Source organism: Lethenteron reissneri, chromosome 52, assembly GCF_015708825.2.
Source record: "Lethenteron reissneri isolate LAM-NWPU_2019-01 chromosome 52, ASM1570882v1, whole genome shotgun sequence".
Classification (NCBI taxonomy): Eukaryota; Metazoa; Chordata; class Hyperoartia; order Petromyzontiformes; family Petromyzontidae; genus Lethenteron; species Lethenteron reissneri.
The window spans coordinates 6,381,720-6,408,041 of NC_083830.1; the positions used below are offsets into that span (position 1 = coordinate 6,381,720).

The 26,322-nt window shown below is 53.1% G+C and overlaps 1 protein-coding gene across 1 annotated transcript in view; it reads left to right on the top strand.

The window, feature by feature from the left end:
- The window catches only part of LOC133355818 (beta-1,4-galactosyltransferase 6-like), a 45,170-nt gene that overhangs the window by 5,278 nt on the left and 13,570 nt on the right, over positions 1-26,322 (top strand). The window contains 1 exon segment of the mRNA XM_061573215.1: positions 25,759-25,887. Coding sequence (XP_061429199.1) covers positions 25,759-25,887 — 129 coding nt within the window.

Sequence of the window (26,322 nt, forward strand, 5' to 3'; positions counted from 1 at the left end):
CAAGTGTGAGCGTGATCGTGGTGGTGTGTGTATGTGTTGGCGTGGTGGTGTTGTGTGCAAGTGAGGTGGTGTGTTCAAGTGTGGGGTGCTGGTGTGTGCAAGTGTGGTGGTGGTGTGTGCAAGTGTGAGCGTGATCGTGGTGGTGTGTGTATGTGTTGGTGTGGTGGTGGTGGGTGCAAGTGTGGTGGTGGTGGTGTGTTCAAGTGTGCCATGCGCTTGCAACGTTCTACCCGTGGGAAGTCGAGTCAAGGGTGTAGTATATTTACGGGGCGAAGGAAAGAGATATGAGAGAAATAATGGGAAATCGGTGGAAAAGGATGGGAACGAAACGGAGAGACAGGAGGGGCGGTGAGGAGGAAGTGGTGACTAAGAAAAGGGCCTTAACTCCTGCTGCTGCTACACAGAGTGGGGCTTGTTTGCCACGGTGGTGGTTATGGTGGGAATTGAGGATGGGTGCAGGGTGGAGGTGGCAACACAGTTGTTGCGTCATTTATTGAATGCTCCCGTTGATTTTTAGAAATTGGTGCACTACTCACCTCGCGACCCAAGTTTAATTCCTGCCCACGGTCAACACCATTGGAGATTATTTGAACCGGTCTTGGGCCTCCCCTAGGTCGACTCGGCCTGAAATGAGTACCTGATGCGTTGTGTAAGCATCGCAACTGGGGAGACGAACAGCCAGGCGTGGTGCTGGCCACGTTACCTCCTCGTGTGCCGTGCCGGCCTTCATTGGTGCTCACTAACAGCACTTCCCCCAACAGTCTGTTGCGGCTATACGGGGGATCTTTGTCTTTGTGTGGTATATGCATCGGGCCAGTCATCTCAATCCGTCAACCCATGGCATCTGGGTCCGTCCCGTGACCTCCTGAGTGGACTTGCCGATGACTGGTACCAGCGGTGTCAAGATCGGCTTCTGTGGAGGAGGCTCGTGAAGGACGCTACTGGGCAGTTGGAGGCAGTCGCCCTCCAGCAACAACGGAGGGCAGAGTAGCGACGCTCACAACAACGAGCGGAGCCCTGCGCGGATAAAACACAGCAAGTTGGCACAGTAGGGGGCACAGGTGGTGGATCGGCCAGTCATCTCGGTCATATCAGTCAGTCGACCCGTGGCACCTGGGTCTGCCCCGTGACCTCCTGCCAGCGGGCGTTCGACACTTCACGTGGCCTTAAAATACACACAGCCTTGCACAAGCGCCCTCTGGTGACGTCACCGCCACTTAGTTGCTAGTGGTGGTGGTTGTTGTTGCGTGGTATATACAGATACACATTGTTTGAAGTGTGTTTGTTTATAACCAGGTGAGAACTCGGGAGGCTCAGGATTAGTCTCATTTTGCAAGAGTGTCGCCAATATGACAAAATAGGGCCTCAAACTGTGACGGCGCTTATACGCTTTAGAATGTTTGCCGACGTTATGCCACGGACATGTTTTTCTGTGCGTTTGTCACTGGACACGCCCTGGGGACACGCTTGCCACGTGAGAATGTGGCCGTCTCAACTGGATTGTCTGGGTGAAAAAGATTTGTTGCAACCAAAAAAAGATAAACCGATGAGATACAAGAAGTAAAATGCGGCGATGAAATGCGAGCGCGAAACACAAGACACGCTACAGCAGAAACTGAAGCTTCTGACGTAAATCAATATTAACGAAAAATTCATTTTCAGGCAAATGAAATTTGGCTCGGACAAATCGCCATTTGTAGTAAAATTAAGTTGCAGAAACGTTAAACGGGTTTACAGTGATTATTTCACGGATATGTAAAGCGGCAAGGATGAACGTGAAATACAATTGCGAGTGAAGTAATTGAACCAAATTGGCATGTTTAGCATCAAGGAATAAATTCTAATTGAAATTCTTGGCGCATATTTGTGGTGTGGTGTATACAAGTGTGCGAAATGTATTTTGGGGAGCGGTGGCACAACGGTCGGTGCATCGCTCAACGCTACGAAACCCAGCGACCCGAGTTCCATTCCCGCTCCCAGCCAACACCAGTGATTATCTGAATCTGGGCCTCGCCTAGGTCGACTCGGCCTTAAATGAGTACCTGGTGCTATGTGTCAACATCAGCACTAGGGTGACAAATGTGGCCAGGTGTGGTGCTGGCCACCCCCACCCCGTCATGTACTGTCCTGGCTTTCAAAGGTGCTCGCAAACAGGACGTGTTAAGACACAAGGTCAGGGATCCCAGAAGCATGAAGAACAACCCAAAGCCCTGGGCTGATGACGGATCGTAGACCTTGACCGGTGGCAATAGAGCTGCTATGTAAATACATTATTCGGTGATACTGCGTTGGCGGCGTTGCAGGAGTGCAAATAGCAAAGCTGCCCGATACGCTCGTCAATAACACCGCGGCCTTAAAAACAAAAATATAAAAATGGGCAGCATTTTGTACAATGGCCCCCTTACTCTTCTTGGTGCGTGATGGAGGAGGGCCATTCCCTGGAACGTTAAGGCCAACGGTGTGCAGTCGTCACGCGGCGTACAGAGAACACGGTGTGTGGGGTGTCTGTTGGGATTTTCTCTGTCACGAAACATCGCTGGGGGGGGGGGGGGGGTGTTCATCGGGGTTCCTCGTCCGAGCGCGTGGAAACAAAATGTGCGGTGTTTTTTTTTTTTTACCAGAACCCTTCCCGGAATGTTGAGAAACCGATAATATCAGCATGTGTTCTTTAGCCAACCGCCCTCACAGGTGCTGGCTACTTCCACATTTGAACCTGTAATGCTCTGCACACTGCAGGCCGAATCGGAACCAACCCCCGGCAGGGCCGTCCATTGGGGGGTGTGCGGCAGAGGTCGCAAACGGGCTTTGATTCCTTACCCGTACCCGTACCCGGCCGCACCAGGGTCGCAAACGGGTACCCGTACCCGGCCGGGTATGGGTACCCGTACGCTACCCGTACCCTACCCGAAATGAGTGACAAATGGTGACTCACCGGTGACTCACGGCCTACCCGTACCCGGCCGCACCAGGGTCGCAAACGGGTACTCGTGCCCGGCCGGGTACGGGTAGCCGGGTATCGGGTAGGGTACGTGTATCGGGTACCCGGTTGCGACCTCTGGTGTGCAGGGCCCGGGGAAAATCCCACTGTGTGGGCCCCTCCCCTGCCATGACGTTGCAGCGTGGAGCCCCCCAATGCGCGGGGCCCGGGGTGGTCACCCCGATTTGCCGTCCACCCTGGGGATGGCTGTGCCCCCTCGCCCCATGTCGAGTTGATTGGGCTCCGTGGTTCTATCCTCCCCCATAGACTGTATGTAAACGTGTAAGCAAATCTTTTAAGTTAAAATATTTATCGCCCAGAAAGCCCTTTGAGATGGGAACATCTTGTTTGCAAGGGGTTGTCAATTCGACTGCTACATCGCAAACACATACACGACAACATCGGCGTGCTAATCGCGACTCCGATTAGCACGGTTGGCTAGGTACGGTGTGAAAGAAGTTCAACATACATACAATCAGGGGTGGTGGTTGCAAGTTATTAAATCCTTTATATTAAGTTCACTTGCTTGCTTGCTTGCTTACGACCGTGCAAATCTTTCGGTCGTTTTTTAACCCACTTCCCGTGATCCAATCGAGCTGACATTTTGCACACAGACTCGTTATGCGAGACAATTAATGTTCGTGAAAATTTTTTTCCAAAATTTTACACTGTTTAGGGAAAACAAATTAAATATTTAATTACCAATTGCTTAATACTGGCAGACAATCATCTGACCCATAGGTGGCAGCCATCTCAAGCCAGAGGACGAGAGGACTCTAGCCGCCACGCATATAAAGGATTTATAGTGAAAAACTTAGTTTTTACGGGTTATACTTATTTTTATCAAAGAGCGTTTGGTTTGTGGTCTCGGGACTGCTCAGACAGTTTCCCATCTCTCTGGCCCACGACCAGCGCGCTCATCCAATGCAGCACCGCGCATTCCGTTGAACCTCCGAGCAATGGTAATTTCATCTTCTTGGTTGTTTCGGTAAAGTCACGTAGAATGGAAAAAATAAAATAATAAAATAATCCGTTATAAAATAAATAAATTAAAACATTTTTTATATATTCTTTATTTTGTTATTTCCATTCTACGTGACTTTACCGACAGAACCAAGAAGATGAATCCCTGCAGTCACGAAAGCTTTAAATCGAAATTTAATTGGTAATTTCGTGAACATTGTCAATGTCAACAAAAAATTGTGGCCCCCCCCCCGACTACTTGACTCCCGGCTCGCTGCAACACATCTTCCATCCTGTCAGCCGTGTTATCCCGGGGCAGTTGTGTACCGCACGCACGCACGCCCGGCGCAACCACTGCAGCTGCGGGACCCACGGTCCGAAACCCTCGCACGTTTTGCTCACGGCATCAGGAAGAGAGGGGGTACCAATCTTAGCCCCGCAAACGGGGATCGCAATCTCATTTGCAAGTTGAGCACACCTCATGCTCGAGGCCTTGACACTTCCTCGTTGTTGCGAGGTGTGCGTGCCGCGGATGTTTGAGCGATGGAGGCACCGCTCAGGTTCGTAGCAGCAATGCGCTAACCGCTGCACCACGGCTCCGGCCGGTGGCCTCCCCTAGGTCGACTCGGACTTAAATGAGTACCTCGTGCCTGCGTGGAATAATACAATAATAATTAATAAGATTCTAGATTTGAAGCTTTCGTGACTGCAGGGATTCATATTCTTAGGTTTTTTCGGTAAAGTCACGTAGGTAAAAAATTCAAATTAATAAAAGTAAAATAAAATAAAAATCACGACGTTTCGGAGGCAACACAAGCTTCCGAAACGTCGTGATTTTTATTGTTTATTTTATTTGACTTTTATTAATTTTAATTTTTTCACTACGTGACTTTACCGAAAAGACCTAAGAAAATGAATAAGATCTGCAGGAGAGACAAAGGTGGCGAGGCGGGGTGCTGGCCCACACCCCCCACCCCTTAGTGTACCGTGCCGCCCTTAATAGGTGCTCGCTGACAAGACTTGCCCCAACATTCTGTACGATTATAAGAGGGGGGGAGGTGGTTTGTGTATATTGCGTTTGTGTTTACAATGTAATTTGTGTGTATGTGAAGTCTGTGTTCGTGGCACATGTGTATAGAGCAATGTATGAAACACGCAAAGTGAGCATTATTTTATCATGTTTTCTTTTTATTATTTTATTATTCCCATTCTACGTGACTTTACCGAAAGAACCAAGAAGATGAATCCCTGCAGTCACTAAAGCTTTAAATCGAAATTTACACGCAAAGTTGTATACGAAATTCCCTTGGAATCCTCCTGATCTCACCATGTCTCGTGAGAGCTCAGAAGGTAACGCAGTGTTGAGACTGGATAATGCTTTGATGGGCGACCGGCATGCAAAATGAGTGATATAGGCAGCGGTTGGGGTCGCTAAATGTTGCTACGTGTTCCTACGTGGAACTGTACTTCTATGCTCTCACGTCTATCAACAACGTTCCCCGTTTTCAAGTTTATGTCGTTTGAGTTTTGAGCAAATTTTGTTTAACCAGTTGAGAACCCGAGAGACTGGGATCTCGTCTCATTTGCAACAGTGACCTGGGGACATTATTTGTCTGCCATGATTTTCCACCAACCCACACTAACCAGCGTGGTGAAGTATGCTCTGATGACCCCCTTGCGATGCCGCACGCCTTGATGGAGCCCTCGTCCATCAGTGGATTGAGGAAATGGCTGTACGGGTACACGTGTGTGTATGCATACACCGCAAACCCTGGGCATGCGCTGCGCACGCACATGCACAGTCTTTTGCTCTACCACGTAATTGTGCTTGTGAACTTCAGAGTGGTCAGGTTGGTTTTGGAAGGCCAGACCTGTCAGGATAAGTACCCCCCCCCCCCTCTCGACCCCGGGGGTTGTGGTTGTGATGATTTAGCGATACAATGGAAGCTGCATTCATACGCGGTGACGCTGCCCAGCCAGCTCCGGGTTGCACGGTCGTCGCTTGTTGCCGAGGTTCACGAGTTCGAATCCGGCAGGCACGGGCCTCCCTGGACCGCGTGTGTTGACCGTAATTTTTTTTAAATAAAGAAGTACCGCGCGCCGCCCGCATCGCAAGGCGCACTTTTAAAGATCCCCGGCTGACGTTGTTCGAGAAGGATAAAGGGCCCTCGTGCGCCGCAGTCGTTCAACGCATTTGCAGAATGGCACCGCAGTTCTAGCGCAGAGATTTGCTGCCTTTCCCAACCCTGTGAATCGGTGTGCTAATGCGATTTTGACTTGTATACTTATTTGTGTTTCTATTTTACGTATTTATTTGACCTTTTTGTTGTCGTGTAAATTTCTGACTCACTCCTGCTGCGTGGCTCATCGAATTTTTCGAGGGTAAAAAAAATATTCTGATTCTGATCGTCGCCATTCTACTGAGCAGGCCCCTTCCGAAAAGGTCCCTAAGGTTTTTAAGCGAGGCTTTCCTGGGCTAACAAGTGTAGACATAATGATAATGTCACACTTCTGATATTTCCTTACTCACTTGAAGGCTGGTAGGGTGGGGAAAGCACAGGGCAACATCTGGAACAATCCGGTCCCGGTGAATCAGCGGGTCGATTGAGCGGCTCACAATGGGAGGGTCACGAGTTCAAATCGTGGCTATGTTGGGAGGCGGCTGGGTTGGTTGACGCAGCTCAGTATCATCCTTATGGGGTGATAAAATAGGTACTAACTTTGTGGGGCAGTCGAGAGTGGTTGGTTTTATGGGATAGACTCACCTTCCCCCCCCCCCCCTCGGCCAGAGGAATTAGTAATTTCCACCTCTGGCTCTGCCCGGCTGTAAAACAGGAGGTGAGTGCCAATGACTCGATGCTCATATGAGCCAGGAAGTCGCTTGGCACTTTGACCCGAGCACACGTCTGGCTTGCTCCGAAGGGAGTGTGCTCCATAGCCCCAGCTTCTGCTGAGCTACGGCGTGGCATCGTACCCACAATTAGTCGTGGGGACCGGTCGGAAAAATATCACCGCCGCCGTGGTTATGGTTGCTCATTTTCTATTCAACATTTAATATCCCGACCATAAATATCTTGCGCTGGATCCCGCTCGCTTATTACGGTTGTAAGCAAATATCCAAGCAGCCATTAAAGCAGCGCTTCGTTTTTTCCGGAGCAATGGACGTGTGAAGGTCATTGTTGCCGTAGTCATTGTGGCTATTCAAGAGGCTTTGGCGTGCAGCTGTAAGCGTTCTAAATTGTGAAGTCCCAATGATTAAACGGCTACTTGGCAGGCTAATGCTGAGTGAAGGAGCTTCCTGCGGTGTAGTGGTTTAGCAGCACGCTGGATTGGCCATCCAGAGATTGTCAGGACGATTCAATCTCCCGGTAAGGCAGTGGATGCGATGGTGAACATTTCTTAAACCCACCACCCCCTCCCCCAAACCCCCAGCTGACTGCCTTTGTTCACCCAGCAGTTATAATGGGTACATCACATTCAGCCACCTCCTTATAACTCTCTTATCACGACCACTTACTACCATGGTTATTGTTCCAGCAAACTTTACTCAGCGATTGATCCACCCATGTTGAGGACTACCACACTTCAACCAACACACTACCGGTCACAACAAAAACACACACTCACCCACCCACTTTACCCAGCCATTCGCTCGCTCGCTCGCTCGCCCGCCCACCTACCCAACCACTCACCCACTCGCCACACTGCAGCTCGCAACACTTCTCATTCTGCATCCATCCTGTTACTGCTTTCCTGTGGTATTTGCCTCTCATTGTCGTATCTTTTTGCCAAGCTCTCGTAATTAACAACCGCGACCAATTAAAGAAGCGTGTTGCACTCACTCGTCTGTTACGCCATCAGCGGTGCTGTTCAGTCGCTGGCCGCTTGGTATTTTGGTGCCTGTCATTGGCAAAACCGTGCGGTTATTAAATAATAACAAAAAAAACTAAATCGGCCAGAACTTTTACTTGAAAAAAGTGGTGATCGGCACCTCGGGGCGATTTTGTGATCACTCACCAACTTCCCCCCCCCCCGCTCCCCCCCAATGATTTGCAGCTTTGCTTCGCATTTATTGGCACGAGTAAAAATTTGGTTTTGTCGGAGGAAGGGGGGACGGGGGGGGGCCCGCGGTCAGCGGCTAAAATTATCAGACGCCAAGTCCGTGAGGCCACCTTGCATGCAAATTCCTCGGCCGTATAGCATCAGGTGGGAACGCGGAAGGAGACGACGACGACGACACGGCCAACTGGACCGGCTGCCCATTGCGCAAGGAGGGAACCAGAGAAATGACGATGGTAACCCGACCGACCACTAACCCCACTGCCACAGTCGCAGGAGAGAGGAGACGAGAAAGGGACATTGTCGAGAATGGGTTTTTGTTTTGTTTACCACAGCAAGGAGCCGGGGATTGTCTCCCACCTGCCGTCCGTCCGCCCGCCCGAGTGCCTCCCTGATTGCGAGCAACGTTTGGGGGAAAAACGTTGAGAGATTTGGCGGCAGGGGAGCGTCGCGCCCATCCCCTTTGCGGTGCCACGGCTACCCTCGTACCACACACCGCCACCACGCTCGCCACGCTCCCAGCATGTTCGGACCCCGAGCTAGAGTCCTACAGGCCGATGAAAAAATAAAATAATCGATTCCTGAATCCGCGACCCCCCCCCCCCCCCCAATCGCTTCGCGACGATGCAACGAATCACGGGGGCAGACTTGGCGGGGATGGGATGGGTGGGGAAAGGGATGGGGGTTTCAATCGTTGAATGTGCTCCAACTCGGTTTACAACCCTGTGCAGTTTTAGAGTTTGATTCGTGGGCAAAGACTACGCTCCTCGCCCAACCCTGGTTACAGCCTCTTTCATTTCTCTATCTGGAGTCCAAGGTTAGGGTCCAGAATTTGGGTCCAGTGTTAGGGTTCAGGGACGGGTGGGGGGGTGGTGTGCAGGTGTCATGCTCAGTCAGTCCTGCAGCGTTAACTATTTAATAGTTGGAGCGGGCGGCGGCGTGATACAGGTCAATGGATGTCAAACAAACTTTAAACACGAGTTAATCGCTGAACAGAATGAGTAACTGTAAAGATCGCCCTTTGTCTCTCTCACGTGTCCTGCTCTGGTATGTCACGCCCTGTGTCTTATATAAAAGTAAATTTAACTGGTGGTGTTAAATTGACTTTTATATAATAATAAAAAATGGGGGTTGAGCCTTCAGCAGGGATGGGCAGGGGGGGGGGCTCCCTACTGCCCCCCCACCCCACCCCACTCATCCCATCATAGATTTCATTATTGCAAATCCTCCATGACTCTCGCCCCTGCCTGCCTCTCCCCTCGCTCTCTCCTCCACACACTCTCCAACCTCTCCCCTCGCTCTCCTGGTCTCCACACACTCTCCAACCTCTCACCTCTCCCCTCGCTCTCCTCTACTCCACACACTCTCCCACCTCCCCCCTCACTCTCCTCTACTCCACACACTCTCCCACCTCTCACCTCTCCCCTCGCTCTCCTCTACTCCACACACTCTCCCACCTCTCCCCTCTCACCTCACTCTCCTATACTCCACACACTCTCCCACCTCTCCCCTCACTCTCCTCTTCTCCACACACTCTCCCACCTCTCCCCTCTCCCCTCACTCTCCTCTACTCCACACACTCTCCCACCTCTCCCCTCGCTCTCCTCTACTCCACACACTCTCCCACCTCTCCCCTCTCCCCTCACTCTCCTCTACTCCACACACTCTCCCACCTCTCCCCTCTCCCCTCGCTCTACTGGTCTCCACACACTCTCCCACCTCTCCCCTCTCCCCTCACTCTCCTCTACTCCACACACTCTCCCACCTCTCCCCTCTCCCCTCACTCTCCTCTACTCCACACACTCTCCCACCTCTCCCCTCTCCCCTCGCTCTACTGGTCTCCACACACTCTCCCACCTCTCCCCTCTCCCCTCACTCTCCTCTACTCCACACACTCTCCAACCTCTCCCCTCTCCCCTCGCTCTACTGCTCTCCACACACTCTCCCACCTCTCCACTCGCTCTCCTGGTCTCCACACACTCTCCCACCTCTCCCTTCACTCAGCTTCCCTGTCAGCCAGTGGGAGAGGCCGCTTATTCTCCTCCACTTCCTCCACAATCTGTGCAACTCCTTTCCCCCAGTCGCTCGTGCTCCTGGCTAACACCCTGCCCCTGTTGAGATCCAGACTCAAGGTCCTCCCATGACAGACTCTTTCTGCCTTCTCTATAAAATAGTAAAACAAGTGCTACCCACCTGCGGGCTCTGTCCAGCGCTGTGTGAATCCAAATCGCGTTACATTTATCCCGGGGGCCGAGCCAGTCTCAAGAGACCCCTTTTCAAGCGGGGGTCCCGGCTACGATTTTTCAGCAAAGTGGGGGCTAGGGGAGGGGAGGTGACCATTGCTATGAGATGATAGAGTGGGTGGGTGGGGTGGAGGTTGGGGGGGAGGTGTTGTGGGGGGTATTTCGAAATTTCTTAACGTGCAATGGATTTGAAACAATAAAAAAATACACGTGCCACATTTGAACCGTGATGCCAACACACGTGGTGTCCTCTCCTCCTAGGTTTGGGTTGGAGTCCAAGGTTAGTCAACGCGTTGGTGGCTTCTGCTGGGTTTGGGTTGGAGGCCAAGGTTAGTCAACACGTTGGTGGCTTCTGCTGGGTTTGGGTTGGAGGCCAAAGTTAGTCAACACGTTGGTGGCCTCTGCTGGGTTTGGGTTGGAGGCCAAGGTTAGTCAACGCGTTGGTGGCTTCTCCTGGGTTTGGGTTGGAGGTCAAAGTTAGTCAACACGTTGGTGGCTTCTGCTGGGTTTGGGTTGGAGGCCAAGGTTAGTCAACACGTTGGTGGCCTCTGCTGGGTTTGGGTTGGAGGCCAAGGTTAGTCAACGCATTGGTGGCTTCTGCTGGGTTTGGGTTGGAGGCCAAGGTTAGTCAACACGTTGGTGGCCTCTGCTGGGTTTGGGTTGGAGGCCAAGGTTAGTCAACGCGTTGGTGGCTTCTGCTGGGTTTGGGTTGGAGGCCAAGGTTAGTCAACACGTTGGTGGCTTCTGCTGGGTTTGGGTTGGAGGCCAAGGTTAGTCAACACGTTGGTGGGTTTGGGTTGGAGGCCAAGGTTAGTCAACACGCTGGTGGGTTTGGGTTGGAGGCCAAGGTTAGTCAATGCGTTGGTGGGTTTGGATTGGAGGCCAAAGTTAGTCAACACGCTGGTGGCCTCACCTGGGTTTGGGTTGGAGGCCAAAGTTAGTCGACGCGTTGGTGGCCTCACCTGGGTTTGGGTTGGAGGCCAAGGTTAGTCGAGGCCAAGGTTAGTCAACGCGTTGGTGGCTTCTGCTGGGTTTGGGTTGGAGGCCAAGGTTAGTCAACACGCTGGTGGCCTCACCTGGGTTTGGGTTGGAGGCCAAGGTTAGTCAACGCGTTGGTGGCTTCTGCTGGGTTTGGGTTGGAGGCCAAGGTTAGTCAACACGCTGGTGGCCTCACCTGGGTTTGGGTTGGAGGCCAAGGTTAGTCAACGCGTTGGTGGCTTCTGCTGGGTTTGGGTTGGAGGCCAAGGTTAGTCAACACGCTGGTGGCCTCACCTGGGTTTGGGTTGGAGGCCAAGGTTAGTCAACGCGTTGGTGGCCTCACCTGGGTTTGGGTTGGAGGCCAAGGTTAGTCAACGCGTTGGTGGCCTTTCCAGCTGCTCTTTTTTTGAGTCGCGTCGTGCCGGGACTTTTGACGTCGGCCGCGAGGCAGACCTTGCGCCCCCCCCCTCCCCACACGTATCTATTGCACCAGCATGCGTTTGTCGAGTGCACTCCCTTTTGTTCTTAGCGAGCAAGTGTTTTTGAAATATGAATAGCCGCGGGGAAGGGGAAAACGTGCAAATGTATATTTGCCCTGCGCGTGAAGAAAGGACTTGCAACATAGAGGCCTGCGCACATACCGTTCTGCAACCCGTTCGCTGTTCTGTCGAAGATATGGGGCGACGGGGGGGGGGGGGGGGTTCGCAAATGTCTCCGTGGTTGGCGGGGAGGGGGATGGTGTGGCAGGGTTTGCTCCATACTTTACCACGCCGGTCACAGCGGCGGTTCTGCATGGCACGGATGGTTTTCCATGGGCCATTTGCCACCGTGCTGTGGCTGGCCTTGCACCACGCCTGAGTCTGGCGTCTTAATATATTTTTCTTGTCCGACGCAAGTTGCATCATCGTCTGCGTGCTCCGGGTGACACACGCAATCGCGTGAATGGCTAAATGCTATTCACAGCGGCTGTTGAAAAGTGAAATGAAACCGTCAGAAAAGTAACAACGGATAAACATCTTCCTGGTTCTTTCGATAAAGTCACGTAGAAGGGAAATAATAAAAATAAAACATAATAAAATAATTCTCACGACATTTCGGCCACAACGCAAACAGCCGTCCTCCTGCGTTGTGGCCGAAACGTCGTGAGAATTATTTTATTATGTATTTTTTATTTTATTTTATTATTTCCCTTCTACGTGACTTTACCGAAAGAACCAAGAAGATGAATCCCTGCAGTCACGAAAGCTTTAAATCGAAACGGATAAACAATTGGAGATGATGGCGTTGTGAAAAACCAAAAGGTAATCAACAACATGATAAGTCATCGCAACAGAAGGTATGGAAGAGTATGGTTAAGCATGGTGGCGGGGGGTGGGGGGGGGCAGTTTCCCCAGTATTTCACCACGCTGGTCAAGCTGGGGGTTGGCGCTTTGTCTTTGCGTGTCTCACGCTCGTTCACGCGACAGTCGAATTTCATTTGGCTGTGTCAGGTGGCAGGGGGAGGTTCTGCGACGGGCACGCACATTTGGCTAGTTGGTGACACAGCCGAACGCGAACGCTGATTGTGAATCGAGCCGTTATTTTAACAGTGATCGTGAATACTCTTTGGTTCTTTCGCTAAAGTCGCGTAGGTATAAAATGAAATAAATTAAATCACGACGTTTCGGGCGCAACACAAGCGTCCGTCATCAGGTGGGACAACCACTTCAAATCTAGATTAGTGCGCGTGAATGTAGCTGCCTCTGGTGGCTGCTGGAGGTCAACTGAGCGCTGCCGGGACGTGTGATTTGTGGGGAACGTCTTGCGAGTCCCTGGGTCTCCGTGCGAGTTGATGCGTCGCTGTTCGACTGTGTACGTCTTCTTGGTTCTTTCGGTAAAGTTACCGAACTGCGTGAGTCTATGGGTTTCTGTGTGAGTCACTGGTGTTGGCCATGAGAGGAAATCGAACTCGGCTCGCCGGCTTCGTAGCGCAGCGCACGCCTGACCGCCACACTGCCGCTAGCCACACACAGGTGCGTAACTACGAATCGGGAAAAACGTTGGCTGCTTAATCTTACGCTCGCCTCGTCTAGATTGGTCTCGCTTAGCCTGGGTCGAAACGGGAGGGTGGCGGCCTTGGGCTACTTGCAGTGGCACAACTCCGCGCAGGAACGCACAATCGCAAGTGGCGCATTTCGCCACCATCTCGGCGAGGTCCGGTGTGGGGCAGCGAGAAGAGCCGTGCTCGCGAGTACCCCACCCAACCACCCACCCACCACCATCACCGCCCGCCACTCTTTTATTTCCTGCTCTCCAGTTGCGTGCGATAGCCATCGCCGCGCTTTCGGCTTGGCCTCGGTAACCCCCCTCGTCGTCTCCGCCACCACTTTATGCGCAACAAAAAAAAAACGCGTGTGCCATTACGGTGCTTGCAGGGGGGAGCGGGGTGGGTGGTTTTTGGGTCATCTGATGGGCGCCACCAACACCGTCACCGTAACGGTTTCGCCGGCTCCATTCGGATCTCCGCGGTGCAGCGGTTGAAGCAACTGGCACAGGTTTCTTAAATTCCCATCTACCCACAAGACAGATCCCCCACACCCTGAACAGACTTTGGGGGCACGTGCTGCTTGCACTAGCAGCACCGATGAAGGCCGGCACGGCACACGAGGGTTGTGGGTGGCCAGCGCCACGCACGGCCGCCTTTGTATCCCAAGTGGCGGTGTTCACACATCGCACCGGGTGTACTCATTTTGAGGCCGAGTCGACCCAGGGGAGGCCCAGGACGCGTTCCCATAGTCGTCACCGGCGTTGGTGGCCGCGAGCGGGAATCGAATCTCGCGGGTCATTGCCGGGTTCGTAGAGGAGCGTGCTAACCGCTGCACCACCGCTCTCTACTACCAACCCAACCCATCCATCGGTTCTCTTCGTCACTCACTTAGAGCCTCCCCCGCGCGTCCCACCAACTGGTAGCCAGGCAGCACTGCCGCCCAAAGGGCCCCCGTGTACAGCTCTCCGAAGCCGTCACGGCGAGCGCACTTGCTTGCGACATCGTCGTTGAAGACAGCCTCCTCCTTGAACATCGCCACCTCGCCGTGAGTTACTCATTAACCATTGGCCTCCTGATTAACTCGCCCCCAGCACCCACCGCAGCGCCTCCCCCCCCTCCCCAGACTCCTCATACCTCCATTCCGATCCACCTCCCACCCAAGCACTCGAAACGCACTCGCGCCCACGCCGTGCCCGCATCTTTGTCCTGCCGCAGGCCAGGCTATGGCGATGTGTCACCCGACTAGCGGATTTTTTTTGTTCTTGTTTGGGTCTCCATTGTATTTTCCATGGTAATTGTTTCGTGTGCCCCTCTTGCCTTGCCCCCCCCCCCCCCTCCTTTGCAGCCCCCCTCCCGCCTTGCCGTCACCTCCGTGCAGTTCGCTCCTCCATTCAAAGCAGGCGTGGGAGCGCCGTGATTCGCACAAACGCGCTGCGAAATCCCGGCGGCCAGAGTTCGATTCCTGACTGTGGCTTTAAATGCCGATGAGATGTGGTCAAACAAATCCCCGCCGGACCCATACAGGCCCTCCATCCAGCAGTGGGAATTAATAAACGGGCCGAACGTTATTGATCGTAAGCCGCGATCTATTAAACTCTCACCGCAGTGCGACATGATAATCCATCTGGCTCCTGCAGTTTGAGCTCCACGGTGACTAGGAGATGTTAACTACCTCGCCTGGTATGCAGGAGATCGTGGGTTGGATCCCGACTCTGACGCCTGCTGTATATTTGGAGTTGGCGTGTCTCTTTCTCATCATCATCACGGTGGCTAGGAGATGTTAACTACCTCGCCTGGTGTACAGGAGATCGTGGGTTGGATCCCGGCTCTGACGCCTGCTACTGTATATTTGGAGTTGGCGTGTCTCTTTCTCATCATCATCACGGTGGCTAGGAGATGTTAACTACCTTGCCTGGTATGCAGGAGATCGTGGGTTGGATCCCGACTCTGACGCCTGCTGTGTATTTGGAGTTGGCGTGCCTTGCTATCTCTGATCGCGTGGAATTTTCTCCAGTTCCTCCGGTTTCCCCCTGCACACTTGGACTCAACGTGATGCGTTTTAGAGGGTGTTTGGCGCCTCTAAATGTCCACATACTGATGATAAGCCACATGGTTGACCTATCATTTAAAATGTGGCCAGATTGCTTCGGGAAAAGAAAAAAAAGCTACGTAGCTCTGTGAGCCTTGCCTGGTAAAAAAATTAAACTAGTCTGAGTAAATAGTAGTAATTTCATTGCTCCATCTCCACGAGTTTTGACGTCATCCTCGGGCGCACGCGCGTTCCTTCCTTTGGCTGCCCGTCCGCTGTCGGCCTTGACCACCAGGATGCCATCCTCTCCTCCCGAGCGATGTCCTGCCCAAGCAGCGCCTCCTCGCCCGCCTTCACGGCCGATGTAATGGCTCTAATTAGCAGACGTGCACAAACCCCGTAGCAGGCTGTCAGCATTTCATCTCACTTGGCCCTGACCCTTTCCCCTCCGTTAGTTGGGGAAGACGGTGCCCCTGGTTTAGTGTCCCACGTTATTACCCACGGGGATATCTTTTGCTTTATATAGTTTTAGCGTTATCGCACTGATAACCTTTAGGTTTAAAAATACATACACACCCGTTGTTGCTTAGTCCATTGATTAGGGCCGTTTTCACGCACACGGAAACGTCTTCACCGAGTCACGGGGAGGTCAGCTTAGGCCGTCATGCCCACGGTACACTTGTGGGGTCCCTATTGGTCCCCGCGAGGGTCCCTGTTGTTCCTGATGGGGTCCCTGCGGGCCCCCAAAACTAAGCAACCACGAAACTACAAACGGTGACATGGCCGAGCGGTTGGGTGTTCGCCGCTTGCCGCAGAGGTTCGCGGTTCGAATCCTGCCAGCCGCCCTGGTTAATATACTGCGACTATATTATTAGGTTTTTTCGGTAAAGTCACATAGGTAAAAAATTAAAATTAATAAAAGTAAAATAAAAATCACGACGTTTCGGAGGCAACACAAGCTTCCGTCTTCAGGCGGAACTGTCACAGCACGATTGCTGCATCAAGTGAGACTGTGTTGACCATGAAAACTCCGCGTGCCATCCGCTTCGCAAAGATCCGCTGACGCAATGCGTAAAGAGTAGGCCATTGCGTGTCGCAGTCACGGTGCACGTTGGATTTTGTTGCGTTATTCTCTTTTAAGATAACTCCCCCAAATGACTCAATTGGGAAACACTTGGCAAACATCGACCGGCAGATTAATTCCCACCACGCGAACTCCGGCCATCCTCGCAAGCGGATTTTCTCTGCCCATCGAACAAAGACGGCGGTGACCGCATCGTCGCGCTCCTGCGGCCGTCTGGAACGCTCTTCCTTCCGATTATTAGAAAGCCAGCGGGAGCTGTGGCACTTTTACATCATCCGGATTGAAAATGCACGTCCTTGCAACTGCTCACTGCGTGTGCGTTTAGTTCGTTGCTCTTCGATTAGCACGGTTGGCTATGTACGGTGCGAAAGAAGTTCTACGTACGTACACACAGGTGCCTAAGTACCTTGTGCCGCACAGGGGCAGCTGCCACTGTGGGCTTGGGGGGGGGGGGTCCCTGTTGTGATGAGATGGCAATTGTAAGGTGTTTTATAAGTTGGAGGAATCCGATAAGCTGTGAAGCTCTTTTTCACATGTCCAGTCGGGGCGGGTAAGAACGCGACAACAACAAACGGTACAAAAACACGATCAGTTACGGTGGCATTTCAAGCACGTGCAAGGATGATGATGATGATTGGAAAAGTTTCCCAACATCCCGGGGGGTCAGGTTCGGAGGGTGCTGCAGCGTCAGGATGTTTGTGAGAAAACAAAAAATCGAAGCTACGAATGAGCGTTTGACTTTGTGTCGGAGGTAAAAATTAACCCGTAAAAACAAAGTTTTTCACTATAAATCCTTTATATGCGTGGCATCGGTTTTATTTTATTATTCATTTCTGTTTTTTCTTGAGTAAGAGTTTCATTTTTATCACATTGGTATTTTAAATTAAATATGAAAATTTGTATTCCTAAAAAGTGGAAAATTTTGGAAATTGTCACGCACAACGAGTCTGTGTGCAAAATGTCAGCTCGGTTGGATCACGGGAAGTGGGTTAAAAAACGACCGAAAGATTTGCACGGTCGTAAGCGCGCAAGCAAGCAAGCGAACTTAATATAAAGGATTTTTTAAAAAACCCGGGGATCGATTCCGCTCCGAAGCTCCGCACAGCAGACGGAGTCAACAGTCCGTTGCTGGGCGAGCCATCTCCCACCCTTTGAGCCCCTGCTGCTGTTAAGTGGCCGTGCCGTGGATGTGTGTGCGCCTTTCTGCGTGTGCGCCTTTCTGCGTGTGCGCCTTTCACAGTTTCCTCATTCCGGTCATTCCGGTGTCACCTGGGGATCTCTCACTCTCAGTTCCCCTCCCTGATCCCCCCCCCCCTGGAGTCAGGGGGGGGGGGCGAGAGTCAGGGGGAGGGGGCGAGAGTCAGGGGGAGGGGGCGAGAGTCAGGGGGAGGGGGCGAGAGTCAGGGGGAGGGGGCGAGAGTCAGGGGGGGGGGGGGCGAGAGTCAGGGGGAGGGGGCGAGAGTCAGGGGGAGGGGGCGAGAGTCAGGGGGGGGGGCGAGAGTCAGGGGGAGGGGGCGAGAGTCAGGGGGGGGGGGGCGAGAGTCAGGGGGAGGGGGCGAGAGTCAGGGGGAGGGGGCGAGAGTCAGGGGGAGGGGGCGAGAGTCAGGGGGAGGGGGCGAGAGTCAGGGGGAGGGGGGCGAGAGTCAGGGGGAGGGGCGAGAGTCAGGGGGAGGGGGCGAGAGTCAGGGGGAGGGGGCGAGAGTCAGGGGGGGGCGAGAGTCAGGGGGGGGGGGCGAGAGTCAGGGGGAGGGGGCGAGAGTCAGGGGGAGGGGGCGAGAGTCAGGGGGAGGGGGCGAGAGTCAGGGGGGGGGGGGGCATTCCGATTTGACTCGCTCACCCGGCCGGGCAGTCAGTCGCCTGGTTATCGTGCTCTTCCATCGCTGCTGCTGCTGCTTGTGCTCTCGTGGGTTTTGCCGTTCCCGAGAAAGTTTGCCCGTCGGGTTCCTAAACGGGGGGGGGGGGGGGGCGTTTGGGTTTGGGGGGGAACTTTGCCCACCGAGGGACCGACTGCCTCGTCTCGAAACGCCAAGCGGCCGGGCCTCGGAACAACTCAACGGCTCCATCGTTGTTTGTAATACGGAATCGAGTGAATGCGTTTTTTTGTTGAACCGAGCAAGGTTACGATAAGAACTTGGGGGGTGGAGGTGGGGGGGGGGGGTTGGTGGGGGGGGTGGGAGACGGTGACTATGATGGGAGGGAATTTTTGTAAGTGGAGCGGTGTGAGGACAGAAGGGTGAATCGAAGTGGGGTGACCTGGGGTGAGTGGGTGAGGTGAGTGGGTGAGGTGAGGTGAGGTGAGTGGGTGAGGTGAAGTGAGGTGAGTGGGTGAGTTGGTGAGTGAGTGAGTGGGTGAGTGAGGTGAGTGGGTGAGTGAGTGGGTGGGCGAGTGAGTGAGGTGAGGTGAGGTGAGTGGGTGAGGTGAGGTAGGTGGGGTGAGGTGGGTGAGTGGGTGGGTGAGTGAGTGAGTGAGTGGGTGAGTGAGTGAGTGGGTGAGTATGTGGTAAAGTGATTGGGTGAGTGTTGGGACCTGCGGTCTGGTGAGTGAGTGGTGGATGAGACGAAACATTCGGTCTGTATCTTCTTGGTTCTTTCAGTAAAGTCACGTAGAAGGGAAATAATAAAATAATAATAAAAATTTTACATTATAAAATACAATTCTCACGACGTTTTATTTTTATTATTGTATTACTTCCCTTCTACGTGACTTCACCGAAAGAACCAAGAAGATGAATCCCTGCAGTCACGAAAGCTTTAAATCGAAATTCGCTCTGTAATTATCGACCGAGTCCTCTGTGAAGTCCGCGGGAACCGCTCGAGGGCCAATTAACATCGCTCCATCTCCACGGCGTTGGACGTCCCGCCTGTCGCCCTTCATCACCGTCATCAGCCGTGGTCAATCCTCTGCTGGTCGACCATACTTGATCACGTTGGTCTTTGCGGGTTGGTGAAGGAAACACATTCAGCCGACTGAGTGGTCCCGAGGGGCCTCTAATCCAGCACTCGAGCGAACCCAGGCCGATGAGGCTCTTCGGCTTATTTGCCGTGACAAAGCGCAGCGCCCCATGGGGAGAAAAATGTGTCACCCTTCCCCAGGATCACATTTCGGATGGACAGACGATCGGGCGAGCGAGCGGGCGGGCGAGCGACGCGGTGCAACAAAAGCACCGGGCAAACATTGCCGGCCGTCGTTACGGAGTAACCCCCCCACCCCCACCCATCCACCCCCCCTCTTGGTGGTGTTGTGTTAACGAGCCTTGTTGCCTTAACGAGGCAAAGTTGTGGTAACGGGGAACAGGAGGAGGAGTTGTGGTAACGATCATGCAAAGCGTTCTGGGTTTTACCCCTCCCCCCAATCCGACGTGGTTTTGCACTCTGGCATCGGCCGCTCCCAAACACTGACCATCCCCCTCCACCACCACCACCCCCACCTCCTCCTCCTCCCTCCCCATCGCACCGTCCCCCCTCCGCTGTTTCTTCTGCAACCCTCGCCGCCCACCCCACCTGGATCAAGGGATATAGTATATCTGACCTCTCACCACTTCCTCCCTCCCCGCCCCACGCACTTTGAGAAGGGGCCCTGCAGCAGGTGCCTGTGGGTGGATATGGGAGATGCCTCGCAGGTGAGTGTGTGCGTGCGTGTGTGTGTGCGCGTGTGTGTACTCTTGACAGAACAGGTGTGGGAGTCGGTGGTGGTGGTGGGGTGGACTGCAGGGTGTGTCATGCAATCCTGACCGGCAATTCAAATCACGAATACGTGGTGCAGGCCGAATGCACGGACGTTCAAAACGGACGTTCACCCACGCACAACTCTGGCCGGGAGTGCCGCAAACCGCAAGGAGTCGTGTGACTCCCACACAGCTCCACGCAGCTCCACGCAGCTCCACGCAGCTCCACGCAGCTCCACGCCTTCGCGTGCAAAGAGCTGCAAGGTGCAGGCTGCCCACCCAGGCGGGGGCAGCGGCGAAACGCGGACGGAGACGGAGAGAGTTGTTCCGTGCATGGCGGCGGTCACGTGACACCCTTGGGAGAGGCTTGGGGTGGGGGGGGCAGCACTTGTACCGGCACGCTGCCGTGTACCGGTGCTTTGCGGAAGGCGAGGCGGCGAGTAAGCGTGCGATTCTCAGAAACGGTTCCCAGTTTCCACGCTGCGGCGTCACGCCACGAAGGGGGGGGGGGGGGGGGACGGCAGTGGAACGTGAGCCGCTGGCGGGGCAATGGGCTCCCGTAATAAAGGTTTTTGGGGTTAGATGGCGTAAGTATGATTGTGTCGTAACCCTCCGCCACCCGACAGAGCCAATCGGTAAGGGATTAGTAACGTAAGCAAAACGTGCCAATTAGTTGCTAGTGTACTGTCGTGTGTAGTGTAGTGTATAGTAGTGTAGAGTATAGTGTAGTGTACTGTCGTGTGTAGTGTAGTGTATAGTGTAGTGTATAGTGGTGTAGTGTATAGTATTGTAGAGTGTAGTGGATAGTGTAGTATACTCCTTCAGCCCACCGGTGTGTTGGAGAGTAAATCCACAACGTTTACAATATGAACAGTGCGACGTTTCGCTGGTCATCACGTCCAACATCATCGGGGCGATTTTGCCAGAATAGTGAAGCCATCCACCTGCTCCCATCTCATCGCAAACTATACGAGGGCGCTGGGCTTGTTAACTCCCTCGCCTGGTATGCGGGAGGTCGTGGGTTCGATCTCGAACCCTGACCGATGCCTGTCGTATATTTGGCGTCTGCGTGTATCTCTCTCTCTCTCCCCGTGGTGGTCGCGTGGATTTTTCTCCAGGTCCTCCAGTTCTTTTCCCTCCACATTTAGAATCGACGTGCTATCATTTGAGGTCATCTGTAAAATTTGCTTGGTCGCTCGGTGGGCCTTACCTGGTAGTTTCCACATTTCGCATGACACTTAGAAGTCCAAATTATTGTTATTTTCAACGTTGCGACCACGCTTCATAATGTGCATTGCTAGGCACACGCGGGGGAGTCGTGCCCCCCCCCCCACCCCGAGCCTGCACGCTTTCTCCCGTAGCGCTTTTTGTTTTGACTCATCGTTGTAAGCCGTCGGGAAAAGCGCTAATTGGGGTCCCCATAGTGTCTACGGTTGTACGCTGTCACCACATGGCCTCCCCAAAGGGATTGGGCAACGGTGAACCTTGGTGATTTTACTGTATTGGTGAGACACGTGGCGGGGGCTGCATACGCGCGCGTGTGTGGAGTGTGCAACACGGACAAGGTTGATACACTTAGTAATCATTAATTTCAACTTGTAACACTGCCTCGCTGCCACGCAGTGTCGGCTCGCGCTCTCGCTCTCTCCTCGAGACGAGGACGACGATGGAGAGCATTGTTACGTGAGCGAGCGAGAGAGAGAGAGTGGTGGGGGGGGGGGGGCACGACTCGGAGGTGCGAGGATGAACCACGGACGAGCGGGGAGGCAGCAGCAGCCAGGCAATGAGCCGCAGAGGTCGCAAACGGGTTTTGATTCCTTACCCGTACCTGGCCGCACCAGGGTCGCAAACGGGTACCCGTACCCGGCTGTGTACGGGTAGCCGGGTATCGGGTAGGGTGTACGGATATCGGGTACCCGGTTGCGACCTCTAATGAGCTGGCGCCAAATTTCCTGCCCCCCCCTCTTCCACTGCCACCCCAAGTTCTGCCGTCCTCTATACATTAAGGTGTTATCAGCCAATTAATGAGCGCTTGTGCATGGCAGGAAACCCGCGGGTACAGATGGAATAGATGGAATAGATGGGACAGATGGAATAGATGGGACAGATGGGACAGATGGGACAGATGGGACAGATGGAATAGATGGGACAGATGGGACAGATGGAATAGATGGGACAGATGGGACAGATGGAATAGATGGAATAGATGGAATAGATGGGACAGATGGAATAGATGGAATAGATGGAATAGATGGGACGGATGCGACGGATGGGACAGATGGGACAGATGGGACAGATGGGACAGATGGAATAGATGGAATGGATGGGACAGATGGGACAGATGGAATAGATGGAATAGATGGGACAGATGGAATAGATGGAATAGATGGGACGGATGGGACAGATGGGACAGATGGAATAGATGGGACAGATGGAATAGATGGGACAGATGGAATAGATGGGACAGATGGGACAGATGGAACAGATGGGACAGATGGGACAGACGGAATAGATGGGACAGATGGGACAGATGGGACAGATGGGACAGATGGGACAGATGGAATAGATGGAATAGATGGAATAGATGGAATAGATGGGACAGATGGGACAGATGGGACAGATGGAATAGATGGAATAGATGGGACAGATGGGACAGATGGGACAGATGGAATAGATGGAATAGATGGGACAGATGGGACAGATGGGACAGATGGAACAGATGGAACAGATGGAATAGATGGGACAGATGGAATAGATGGGACAGATGGGACAGATGGGACAGATGGGACAGATGGAACAGATGGGACAGATGGGACAGATGGAATAGATGGAATAGATGGGACAGATGGGACAGATGGGACAGATGGAACAGATGGAATAGATGGAATAGATGGGACAGATGGAATAGATGGAATAGATGGAATAGATGGGACAGATGGAATAGATGGGACAGATGGAATAGATGGAATAGATGGAATAGATGGGACAGATGGGACAGATGGAATAGATGGGACAGATGGAATAGATGGAATAGATGGAATAGATGGGACAGATGGAATAGATGGAATAGATGGAATAGATGGGACAGATGGGACAGATGGAATAGATGGGACAGATGGGACAGATGGAATAGATGGGACAGATGGGACAGATGGGACAGATGGAATAGATGGGACAGATGGGACAGATGGAATAGATGGGACAGATGGGACAGATGGGACAGATGGAATAGATGGGACAGATGGAATAGATGGGACAGATGGGACAGATGGAATAGATGGGACAGATGGGACAGATGGAATAGATGGGACAGATGGGACAGATGGGACAGATGGAATAGATGGGACAGATGGGACAGATGGAATAGATGGGACGGATGGGACAGATGGAATAGATGGGACGGATGGGACGGATGGGACAGATGGGACAGATGGAATAGATGGAATAGATGGGACAGATGGGACAGATGGAATAGATGGAATAGATGGGACAGATGGGACAGATGGAATAGATGGGACGGATGGGACAGATGGGACAGATGGAATAGATGGAATAGATGGGACAGATGGGACAGATGGAATAGATGGGACAGATGGAATAGATGGGACAGATGGGACAGATGGGACAGATGGGACAGATGGAACGGATGGGACGGATGGAACAGATGGAACAGATGGGACAGATGGGACGGATGGGACGGATGGGACAGATGGGACAGATGGGACGGATGGGACGGATGGAACAGATGGGACGGATGGGACGGATGGGACGGATGGAACAGATGGAACAGATGGGACGGATGGGACGGATGGAACAGATGGGACAGATGGAACAGATGGAACAGATGGGACGGATGGGACGGATGGAACAGATGGGACAGATGGAACAGATGGGACAGATGGGACGGATGGGACGGATCGAACAGATGGGACGGATGGGACAAATGGGACAGATGGGACGGATGGGACGGATGGAACAGATGGGACGGATGGGACAGATGGGACGGATGGGACGGATGGAACAGATGGGACAAATGGGACAGGTGGGAGTCCAAATGTTTTGCGGCGTCGCCCTCTCCTGGCGAGCCGGGGTACGGCACCTCCTGGACGCCGAGACGGGAACGGAGTTTTCGCGGTTTACCTGCGCGGTGATCCACCGGGACCCAGAGGTCGCAACCGGGTACCCGATACCCGTTCCCTACCCGTACCCTACCCTACCCGAAATGAGTGACAAACGGTGACTCACCGGTGACTCACGGCCTACCCCAGGGGTCGGCAACCAAAATAACAAGAAGAGCCATTTCTTTCCAATTCGGTACAAAATTCAGTATTTCAAGAGCCGCAATGCATCTGAGTACATACTGTACATATCGTCAAGAAGCAGCCTGTAAAGAGCCGCATGCGGCTCCGGAGCCGTAGGTTGCCGACCCCTGGCCTACCCGTATCCGGCCGCACCAGGGTCGGGTAGGGTACGGGTATCAGGTACCTGGTTGCGACTTCTGATACAAACCCAAGGACCCGACTTCGATTCCTGCCCATGGCCACCAACACCAGGGACGATTATCGGAACCGGTCCTGGGCCTCCCCCAGCTTGACCGTCTCAAACGAGTGCCTGGTGTGGGGTGTAACCATCGCCACCGGGGAGACAAAGGTGGCCTGGTGGGCTTGGTGCTGGGCCACCCACCCCCTCGTGTGCCGTGGCCGGCCGTCATAGGTGCTGCTCGCTTAACAGCACTTGCCCCAAAAGTCTTGTAAGGGCTATACGGGGGACCTTTGTCTTCAATCTAGATTTGAAGTCGATTGACCTTTGTCTTGTGACACTCGTTGCATAATTGCAGACTGTACGAGTTATGGATTTACATTGTTTGTACACGTATCGTTACATGTTTGCTGTGTGTGTGTGTGTCAATTTGACACCCTTGCAAATGAGGTTTTTTCTCAAGCGGTTTTCCAGGTGAAAATATTTTAATAAAAAAAAGTGTTTAGGGTCACACACACACACGTGTCGTTATTGACGAATGCGTCGAGTCTTGTTGTTATTTGTGCTTGTGCATCACCACTGCCAATTCAGCAGCAGCATCAACAATAAATCAGGGCTGAGATGGGGGTGGCGGGGGGCACCAAGATATCCCACAATCCGCTTTGACCACCCCGCGTCTGTAGGTGCGCTGTGGTTGTTGGCAGGTTAAATTTCGATTTAAAGCTTTCGTGACTGCAGGGATTCATCTTCTTGGTTCTTTCGGTAAAGTCACGTAGAAGGGAAGTAATAAAATAAGCGCTGTCTCCCCGACAGACCTGTTCTTCACCTGAGGACGGCTGCTTGCGTTGTGGCCGAAACGTCGTGAGAATTATTGTATTATGTTTTATTTTTATTATTTTATTACTTCCCTTCTACGTGACTTTACCGAAAGAACCAAGAAGATGAATCCCTGCAGTCACGAAAGCTTTACATCTAAATTTTATTACGTTTTATTTTCATTATTTTATCATTTCCCTTCTACGTGACTTTGCCGAAAGAACCAAGAAGATGTTGGCAGGTTGCTGCGGCGGCGGCGGCGACAACGCGGCTACGATCCTACCGGTCGCGTTGTGGCGGTGCGATCGTCGCCGCCGCGTTTGCCGTCCCCCGGTTTGTGAATGACCGTCGTTGTCGTGGCGACGCGGCTGCACCATGGTTGCCGTTCTAACGTGGCCGCGGTGTCGTTGCTGTCTCCCGGTGCATTTCGTCGACACAGCCAACCAGTACCTGTTCATGGTGCAAGCCAGCAGCATTATGATCCGGAACAACATGCGGACTATCGGGGCCCAGGTGTACGAGCAGATCCGGCACGGCATGCGCAAGAACGGCACGGGCAACGGCACCGGTACGCACCGCACTCGTGCGGGGAAACTTCGCCACACAGTCACGCACCTACACTACACACTCGCACCACACACACACTCATACCACACACACTCATACCACACACACACACACTCATACCACACAATCACCTACACTACACACGCACACCACACACACACCTAGACTACACACACCACACACACACACCTAGACTGCACGCTCACACCTCACAGTCACGCACCGCACACACACACACCTAGACTACACACTCACACACACACACACACACCTAGACTGCACACTCACACCACACACACCTAGACTGCACACTCACACCACACACACACACCACACGCACACACCTAGACTGCACACTCACACACCACACACACACACACCACACACACACACCTAGACTACACACTCGCACACCACACACACACACCTAGACTAC